We start from the raw sequence: 10,416 nt of genomic DNA on the forward strand, positions 1-10,416 counted from the left end.
ATACCATGTGTATCTTTTTTCAATGTGTTATCTTTTCCACATTGATTTTTTAAAGTTTTTTATAATTAATTAAAGGTATTAATTCATTTAATACCCCTTCATTTCATTAATAGTTATTTTCCCAATTATTTTCCTTTTGATTTCATTTGACTTCTTGATGCATAGGAGTTCACATTTCCTTATGTAGTGAGTTCTATCCATTTTCTCTCAATGGTATCTTTTTTAAAAAATAATAAATTTATTTATTTATTTATTTTGGGCTGCATTGGATCTTAGTTGCTGTGTGTGGGCTTTCTTTAGTTGCGGAGAATGGGGGCTACTCTTTTTCGTGGTGCGTGGGCTTCTCCTTGCGGTGGCTTCTCTTGTTGCAGAGCATAGTCTCTAGGTGCTCGGGCTTCAGTAGTTGTGGCATGCAGGCTCAGTAGTTTTGGCTCGTGGGCTCTAGAGCACAGGCTCAGTAGTTGTGGTCACGGGCTTAGTTGCTCTGTGGCATGTGGTATCTTCCTGGACCAGAGCTCGAACCCGTGTCCCCTACATTGGCAGGCGGATTCTTAACCACTGAGCCACCAGGGAAGTCCCTCTCCCAATGATATCTTTAGTGGACCACCTAGAAAATTGTGCTTCACTTCAAAGTTATATAAAATTCACTTTTATTTTCTACTTTAATGGCAATGGTTTGGTTAAAGATAAGAGTGTGGGGATCAAACACAAGAACAATTCATCCTTTCCTTACTGTTATGAAATGTTGCCTTTATCATATACTAAATTTTATATGTCTGTATGCCTTTCTCTGTCTCTGGACTTACTTTGTATATACAATGATTGGATATTTACTTTTGTTCCTCTGCCATACTGCTTTAATGGTGTTTTTAAAATTTAATCAAAAGCAATATAGTTGAGATGACAATTTGCTTGAAAATTACTATCCTAGACTTAATTGTTTTTGAATATTGATGCATCATGGGAGATGGCCTTATGTTTATCTTTATTATAATAATGAAACTAAGGGTTCAGTAAATGTTAGCTTTCTATCAAGCTTTATGCTGAGTACTTTATTTGTACTATCTAATTTGATAATGTAACCTTTACGTGCTTTATAATTTATCATAACTTTTATATTTAAAATTTCCCAACTGTTTTGCTGTTGTAATAACAGCACAGGAAATAACTAGCTGAAAATGAATAAAATAGAATTCAAAAATGGGAAAACTACAATAATAAAAGAGAACAGAATCATCATATATATGACCTCATATAAATAACCTCAAGATGCATTTTGTTTTCATTATATTGCTTGGAATAGTTTAAATTATAGTACCTTTAAAAGATTTTATTACAGAAATTTTTAGGTATACACTAAGGTAAAATTGATTAATGAGCTCTCATATACCCACCATCCATCTTGAACAAATATCAACACATTGCTGTTCCCATTTGATCTTCTCCCTCTCCCTCCCCCTTCAAGGGAGTGGGTTACTGTTATATTTTAATGCAGATCTCAGATGTGATCTTATTAGAGTAGTCCAATGTGTATATCTAATAGATAATGTCCTCTAAAAAAAATTGTCATGATATCGTTACCGTACTCAACAAACAGTAACTCTTAATCTCATTAAATACCTAGTCCATGTTCAGTTTTCCCTAATTGTGTCTAAATCTCTTCTTACAGTTGCCTTGTTCAAATCAAAATCTAAATGAGAGCTAGGTATACATTACATTTGGTTAATATGTCTCTTAAGTCTTTACTTATTTATTTGGGTACCATTTGTTGAAAGGACTAGATCATTAGGCTTGTAGAATTTTCCAGAGTCTAGATTTGGCTGATAGTATTTTAGTGATGTTGTTTATCTCATTCCTTCATCCCCTTTAGAAAATTAAATCCAGAGGCTTGGTAATATTCATATTCAGTGTTTTTGGCAAGAATACCTCTTAGATGCTGCTGTGAATTTCCTATTGCATCTTATTGGGAGGCATATAATGGAATGACCCATCATAATACATTGTAATATATGATAAATCAGTCCTTGGTTTTTAGGATCTCTCTTCTGGAACCTTCTTTTAAAAACTATGACTTATTGTTTCAATACATTAGTTTTGTCACTTGTATTTTTCCATATTCCCTTCATTAATAAAAGACTAATAGATTAAATTCTATTTTATAGATGAGCCATAGGCTGTGGAAAGTTGCAGTTTATCTAAGGCCATAGACTTGCAGTTATATAGCCCAGAAGATGGCAAATTTTTCTTAGAGTTTTTTGAGTCACAGAGAACTTTGAAAATATGATGAAAACTGTAAACCTCCCTGGAAAATATGCTTGTGTGCACAAATGAAATTTGGCAGTTTCATTTCAAGAGGTTTAAAGATGCCTTCTGTCTGTGCTCATTCATGAACTGCAGATAAAGACCTCTTCGCTTGGCTTATTCTTTCATTCTTATTCTTTCCTTCTACCTTGACTTATGCTTTCTTCTCATTTCTGTCATCCTGGCTATCCAAGATGATTTTTTTCACTTGAACTGTTTCTTGTAATGAGTAAAATTTGGAGTATGTCTAGAACTTCTGTATATCTCCATCAGATAACCCAGCCTCTAGTATAGTGTGGTCAAATTAAATGCCTCATCTTTTAGTCTAGTTTAGTTGATAACACCTGAATGTTCCAAAAAAAATATTTTTTATGTTTAGGTTGTGTTATTGGATGGATCATCTGACTTCTCAATATGTTCCTCTTTGCAGCAATCTGCAGAGTGCTATGTAAGCACATTGCTTGATCTCATCCAAACCAAAGTAAATTATGTGGTCCAAGAGTCAATTGTTATATCTTCCGCAAATACCCCAACAAGTACGTCCAGATACTTCTGCCCCTCTTCCTCAGATCATTTAGGAAATGTTTTAAGTAAGGCACTTTGAGGTTGCCTAGGTAAGAATTAATCTTTGTAAAGTAACTGGTCATAATTGAATACTTTATTAAAAATCAGAAACATATAAGTTGGTTAGCACAAGGATTAAAATCTGATTTTTCACTCTGCTTTATCACTTTTAGAAAAATTGAAGCTCTGTCTGAATATGCATTGTCAATTGGCATATATTAAAGTTAGCCAGATTCTTTGGTGATGAAGTTACTATTAAATAAGGATACCCATATATTCCACGTTGTCTGGGCATAATCCATTTTATGCCTCTTACCAGGCATGATTAATAATTGTGCCCCTTTTCACTCTCAGAAACGTCTCAGTTTGAATAATAAATTATATGGTCACCTTATTGTAAAAGCCAGGGAGGTGACAGCTTCACTATTCACTTAGTATGTTACCTAGTACTTGTAGAAAATTATAGAACATGCAACAATGAACTGTCAGAGTTTCAGGCCTTTTCTGAAGTATTGTAGCTGCTTCCATTAAGATATACAAAATCTACATTTTCACTCCAAAAAAATTTTCACATTGAGGCCTCTTAGTTATGAAACAAAAATACTTTTTCAGATTTGCTTATGAAGGCAAACAATTAAGGAATCTGAAAGAGTGAAATAAGAGCAGATCTTATAAGCATCCTAAATCTCATTTTACCTTTTAATCATAGAGGTGAACTGTGCTAAGGCTTCTGATTATCGTTAAAGATAATGTGAAATGAAGTGACTTACTGTTAGTTAGCTTAGTGGTGGACTCAGAATTAGAAGAAATATTTTAATAGGGTAGTGGTTTATTAAGCATTTTATATATATATATATAAATTCTAGAAATGGTATTTTTGGAAAAAGGATCATATACTTTTACCACTCTCCCAGGAAAGAGGAGGGTTGGGTTTCTAAACTTCTTGATTAAGTGGGGAAGTGTATACCTTAATATGCTTGGTAAAGAAATGTGTCCATTTCTGGTTTGTGTTACTGAGGGATCATGATAGTTTAATTTTAAGAAAGCATTATCGAGAACCTGGTTTAATCAGTGGAAATAGGGCAAACAATTAAGTGTATTATTCAGTTGTCCATATCTCATTTATTATACAATTTCATTCTGATGTTTAAAACTACATTAGCTGGGCTTCCCTCATGGCGCAGTGGTTGAGAGTCCGCCTGCCAATGCAGGGGACACGGGTTTGTGCCGCGGTCTGGGAAGATTCCACATGCCGCGGAGCGGCTGGGCCTGTAAGCCATGGCTGCTGAGCCTGCGCGTCCGGAACCTGTGCTCCGCAATGGGAGAGGCCCGCGTACCGCAAAAAAAAAAAAAATACACATTAGCCAAGGAGATGGATTTAACATGGTAAAGAATGAGAGCTATAGACCTGTAAAAATAAATACTTGAATTGCTTATTTCTTTAGAAAAACAGGTCATTAGTATGGGTGCCTTGGGAGGAAAGAACATAAAGATCTCTATAGAAAGCAGAGATAGGTGGATAAGAGACAAAATTACTGTTTCTGGATGCTATTGCTGTCTGACTCCATTTTCCTAATAGTAAAGTGGAATTTCTGTTCCTCTACGATGAAGGTAAAATGAAGTAATAGGAAAATTCTCTGATCTAGTTATGAGAAAGACTGTGAGAAATGTAAGGTAGTGGTATTATCTTAAACCATAGGTTAGTTTTTCCTTGTGAAAAGAATATCTGATAAGCTTTTATAAAGTTTATGGTCTAGTTATTAAAACATAATTGAAGGAAAATTGAAGACATTTATAATTTTCTGGCTTTAAAGCCTGTACATTCTCTTGGCTAAAAGTCTTTGTAGTTTGGTGGTGGTTTAGGGTACCTCCTCCATGGTTTTTTGCTTTTTAGCCTTCATTGTTTAATACACTTCTCAGTTTTGCCTTCAGTAACCATAGTCCATTTTGTTATATCAGATATGAAAGTATCATTGCCACTTTGTGTGAGAACTTAGACTCACTGGATGAGCCAGACGCTCGAGCAGCTATGATTTGGATTGTGGGAGAATATGCTGAAAGAATTGACAATGCAGATGAGTTACTAGAGAGCTTCCTGGAAGGTTTTCATGATGATAGCACCCAGGTAAGTTCCCATCTATATCTTAATGTATTAGATGTTTTGGGGACGACTTCAGGAAAGGTAAAGGTTAGGCAGTTTCATGTGTGTGAATTTATATACACATATGGTGTGTTCATTTTTCTCCCAAAAAGGGGTGACCTTTTTCAGTTGTGCTAACTTCTGTTGGAACAAGCCTGCCTAATTTAGACAGTGGTTCTCAAACTTTAATGAGGCTAGAAGCACCTAAGCACTGGTGTTTAACCTGTGTTAAAGGACAGGTTGCTGGGCCCCACCCCTAGAGTTTCTGAGTCAGTAGGTCTGAGATGGGCCTAAGCATGTTCATTTCTTACAAGGTTGAGGGTGGTGATGCTATTGCTGCTGCTGGTCCAGAACCACACTTTGACAACTACTGACTTAGAGCAGTAGTTATTACTTTTTAATTTTCTGTCACCTAAAGATGATTACCCATTGCTGTTAGTAATGGTTGTGGCTCAGTTGCAGCTGGGGTTTCTGTCTGGGGTGAAGGCTGGCATGTGCAGTTTGAAAAGATTCTTTGTGGATGGTTAGACTCCTTCCCATCTTCTGTCTGTCTTCTACCAAAACTGAGAGACTTTCGAGTCAAAGGCCCAGAGAAGCAGATAAATTATTAAAGCTTTTTCCCCGGCATTTGTACTCACTGCAAATTGAAGTTCATGTGTGTAATTTATCATAGTAATTTTAATAGGCCCTACAAGGAACATATACCAGCCAGTAGTCTCATGCTTCGGCAGGCAACTCTTTTTTTTTTTTAATTATTATTTCTAAATTTTATTCTTTTTTTTAAATAGATTTGTTTCATTTATTTATTTATTTATTTTTGGCTGCATTGGGTCTTCCATTACTGTGCGCAGGCTTTCTCTAGTTGCCGCGAGCGGGGGCCACTCTTCATTGAGGTGCGAGGGCTTCTCATTGTGGTGGCTTCTCTTGTTGCAGAGCACAGGCTCTAGGCGCGCAGGCTTCAGTTGTGGTGCATGGGCTTCGTTGCTCTGCGGCACGTGGGATCTTCCTGGACCAGGGCTCAAACCCGTGTCCCCTGCATTGGCAGGTGGATTCTTAACCACTGCACCACCAGGGAAGCCCTAGCATGCCACTCTTAATTGGTTGTGATCTGGCATAATTCTACTGTCTTGGCTCTTGCCTCAGTATGATAAATGATTCCCTAATTCCCTGGAAGTTGTAGCTTTTGGTGGAAGTAAATAATAAAGGATTTGGTCAGGAACCAGTTTTATTGCCATCAGTATGTTAGCGTGTACTTTAAGAAATACAGGTGATTATCTGGGCCAGAAACAAACCGGCAGTTTTTGATGCCAAAAAATGCAATTTGGAGATAGGAGGCTAGTGAGTTTTCAGTTGATGAAAACCTTTGACTGCTATTGTGGATATTGGCTGAGTTTTAACCTTTGTTTCTTAATCAAAATCAGAAAGACCTCATAGTCATATTTGGGAAAATATCACTTTGGAATTCGTGGTGTGGAATAATGCAAATGCCTTTCACTTTACCTATTAAATTACATTTGCTTAGGTACAGCTCACTCTGCTTACTGCCGTAGTGAAGCTGGTTTCTCAAGAAACCATCAGAAACGCAGGAGCTGGTACAGCAGGTCTTGAGTTTGGCAACACAGGTAAGAAGTCTGAAAAAAGCATGGAGTTGACTTGTCTTGTTTTAAATTCTAGGAAATTGTGAAACTTCTTCCAAGAAGGTTCATTTGCAGAGATTTTAAACGGAAGGAGTGCAGTCTTTAGATTCTGTTAAAAAAATAAAAACAGTGCCTCTTTTACATATTCTGCTGAATTAGAACTGGTTGCATGGCTTCTAAATGAATCGGCTGACTCCAGTTTTAATGATAATTCATGAAAATTGAACTTAGACTCTTTAGTGTTAATGAAGGACATGACTTTGTGAAAATGACATTGAGTCTCACAGTATCTCCTTCTGGGGGACTTAATTTCAGCTTTCAAATGAAAGTACCCTGTAGAGATGGTAAATGCTTTGACAAATATCTCGTGTGCTGTTCTACCTTCTAGATAAGTTGCCTTTCTCTTTAAGTACTTTTAAAGTGCTAATGCTGCTTCCTTAATTATTTAGTATTTTTGGTCCTTTTAGGGAGGGTTCTGATTTCAGGAATGTGGAAACCAGCTGAATACACAGAAATCAAAGTAATTACTTTTTCTGACGTAACTAGTATAATGATCAGTCCATCATGATCCAGTAATGTTCTTAATTGAATTTGAGAACAGGCTGGCTTTAGCAGGCTGTCAAGAGTTATGATGTGTGTTTACACATGGAATCTGATTCAGATATTCAATTTACCATTTTCCTCTTTCATCTCTTTATAGTTGTATATTAACAGCATTTGATCTCTTTTATAGTTCTTTAACCTAGTTCTGAGCTGTCATCTTTCTTTTTTTTTTTTTTTTTTTTTTTTGCTCTGGGGAGCTTTATTTCATATCAATAATGAACACAATTGGAGGACTAAATATGGTAAATCCTGTAATTAATTACTACGGTTGGGGTGTGCACTTAGTACACTTCTTGAAACCCAGTTCCAAACTGAGACCATAAATGTGAACCTTGAATAGTTGCCAATACATCATCTGTTAAGTGGTCAAAGCGCATCATTTTGTACATGATAAATGCAAAGTTCTTCTTTCCTCTGACAGTATTTAATTTTAGAAATGTCAGGAATCCATTTTAAGGAAAAGAAGTTCGACGGGCAGATAAGGCATTTGAATACTTAATGGAATACTATAAAGCAGACAACATTATTAAATAAGTTGTTTATAGAATATGCTATACAACTCTGAAAAAAATACAGCCAAGAAAACTGCTAGAGTCAAAGACTACTTTCTGACACTTGATTCAAGTACAGATGTTTTACAATCAATGAACTCAAATGTGAAGAAGACCTGAACTAAAAATTAAGATAATTGTCATGTCTGATTACTGATGCACATAAATATTACTGAGAATTATCACTTGATTATCTTTTTAGGAGCAGTTGACCAACAGTAGTTGAGTTAAAGGATGTCAGAAAATTCACTTCACAGAAAATAGAGGTGTCCCGCTCCACCCCTTGTATCTCTCAGTCTTCTCCATTTCTCCAACAAATTATGAATGAACTTTTTAATGTGCTATTTCCCCAAGTCTCTAAACCTTCACTTGACCCCATTATGGTTAGTGTGAAGATGCATCCATATGAGTATGTGGAGTCAAGGGCAGGCCATGGCTCACCATCTGTCCATGAAAAGTGGACTGGGAGGTTGTCCATCACTGATGAGGCATGTCTTGACACTAAGAGCAGAAATTGGTCATCTTCTGAATCAAAGTAGTTTAGGTTAGACGTTAATTTTCACGTTAGTGTTTAATAGGTCATCTACAGGGGGCCATTTTGAATAGAAATTGCCCCTTCTTAATCATGTAATGCTTATTACAGACTCTGTAGGGTGATTGCCATTAAATTAGCCATGTATTTGACTTCACCTTAGGGCCTTGAAGTTCATTTCTGTCTTTTGCTACAGGCCCTGGAGCCTCTCTCCTTTGTATGAAAGAAAGAGCTCTGGGGGGTGCTGGGAAGATGGCGGAAGAGTAAGACACGGAGATTGACTTCCTCCCCACAGATACACCAGAAATGCATCTACACGTGGAGCAACTCCTACAGAACACCTACTGAATGCTGGCAGAAGACCTCAGTCCTCCCAAAAGGCAAGAAACTCCCCACGTACCTGGGTACGGCAAAAGAAATAAAGAAAAAACTGAGACAAAAGAATAGGGACGGCACCTGCACCAGTGGGAGGGAGCTGTGAAGGAGGAAAAGTTTCCACACTCTAGGAAGCCCCGTCGCTGGCGGAGACTGGGGGAGGCGGAGGGGGGAGCTTCGGAGCCGCAGAGGAGAGCACAACAACAGGGGTGCGGCGGGCAAAGCAGGGAGATTCCCGCACAGAGGATCGGTGCCGACCAGCACTCACCAGCCCAAGAGGCTTGTCTGTTCACCCGCCGGGGCGGGCGGGGCTGTGAGCTGAGGCTCGGGTTTCGGTCGGAGCGCAGGGAGAGGACTGGGGTTGGCGGCTTGAACATAGCCTGAAGGGGTTAGTGCACCACGGCTAGGCTAGCCGGGAGGGAGTCCGGGGAAAAGTCTGCACCTGCCTAAGAGGCAAGAGACTTTGTATTCCCTCTTTGTTTCCTGGTGCGTGAGGAGAGGGGTTTAAGAGCATTGCTTAAAGGAGCTCCAGAGACGGGCGCGAGCTGCGGCTAAAAGCGTGGACCCCAGAGACGGGAGCGAGCCACGGCTAAAAGTGCGGATCCCAGAGACGGGCGCGAGCCGCGGCTAAAATCACGGACCTCAGAGACGGGCGGGAGACGCTAAGGCTGCTGCTGCTGCCACCAAGGGGCCTGTGTGCGAACACAGGTCACTATCCACACCCCTCTTCCGGGGAGCCTGTGTAGCCTGCCACTGCCAGGTTCCCGGGATCCAGGGACAACTTCCCAGGGAGAACGCACGGCGGGCCTCAGGCTGGTGCAACGTCACGCCGGCCTCTGCCGCCGCAGGCCCGCCCCGCACGCCGTGCCCCTCCCTCCCCCCCCCCTCCCCGGCCTGAGTGCGCCAGAGCCCCCGAATCAGTGGCTCCTTTAACCCCGTCCTGTCTGAGCAAAAAACAGTCGCCCTCCAGCGACCTACACACAGAGGCAGGGCCAAATCCAAAGCTGAGCCCCTGTGAGCTGTGAGAACAAAGAAGAGAAAGGGAAATCTCTCCCAGCAGCCTCAGAAACAGCGGATTAAAGCTCCACAATCAATTTGATGTACCTGCATCTATGGAATACATGAATAGACAACGAATCATCCCAAATTGAGGAGGTGGACTTCGAGAGCAAGGTCTATGATTTTTTACCCTTTTCCTCTTTTTGTGAATGTGTATGTGTGTGCTTCTGTGTGAGATCTTGTCTGTATAGCTTTGCTTCCACCATTTGTCCTAGGGTTCTATCCATTCATTGTTTTTTTTAAAAATTTTTTTCTTAATAATTAATTTTAATTTTAATAACTTTATTATACTTTACCTTCTTTCTTTCTTTCTTTCTTTCTTTCTTTCTTTCTTTCTTTCTTTCTTCCTTCCTTCCTTCCTTCCCTCCTTTCCTTCCTTCCTTCCTTCCTTCCTTCCTTCCTTCCTTCCTTCCTTCCTTCCTTCCTTCCTTCCTTCCTTCCCTCCTTTAGACAACGAATTATCCCAAATTGAGGAGGTGGATTTTGAGAGCAAGATTTATGATTTTTTCCCCTTTACCTCTTTTTGTGAGGGTGTATGTGTATGCTTCTGTGTGAGATTTTGTCTGTATAGCTTTGCTTCCAACATTTGTCCTAAGGTTCTATCCATCCCTTTTTTTAATCTAAATAATTATTTTTTAATTCAGTAACTTTATT

At 39.1% G+C, this 10,416-nt stretch overlaps 1 protein-coding gene across 1 annotated transcript in view; it reads left to right on the forward strand.

Moving 5' to 3' along the window:
* LOC309976210 (AP-2 complex subunit beta-like) overlaps window positions 1-7,035 on the forward strand; it is a 45,067-nt gene extending 38,032 nt beyond the window's left edge. Inside the window, 5 exon segments of the mRNA XM_082861773.1 lie at window positions 2,732-2,810; window positions 2,813-2,837; window positions 4,825-4,990; window positions 6,528-6,563; window positions 6,565-7,035. Of these exon segments, the coding sequence (XP_082717899.1) occupies window positions 2,732-2,810; window positions 2,813-2,837; window positions 4,825-4,990; window positions 6,528-6,563; window positions 6,565-6,657 (399 nt within the window). The 3' untranslated portion in view covers window positions 6,658-7,035.
* Window positions 7,036-10,416: the final 3,381 nt, after the last annotated feature.

Source organism: Leucopleurus acutus (genome assembly GCF_964270905.1).
Source record: "Leucopleurus acutus genome assembly, chromosome: 19".
Lineage (NCBI taxonomy): Eukaryota > Metazoa > Chordata > Mammalia > Artiodactyla > Delphinidae > Leucopleurus > Leucopleurus acutus.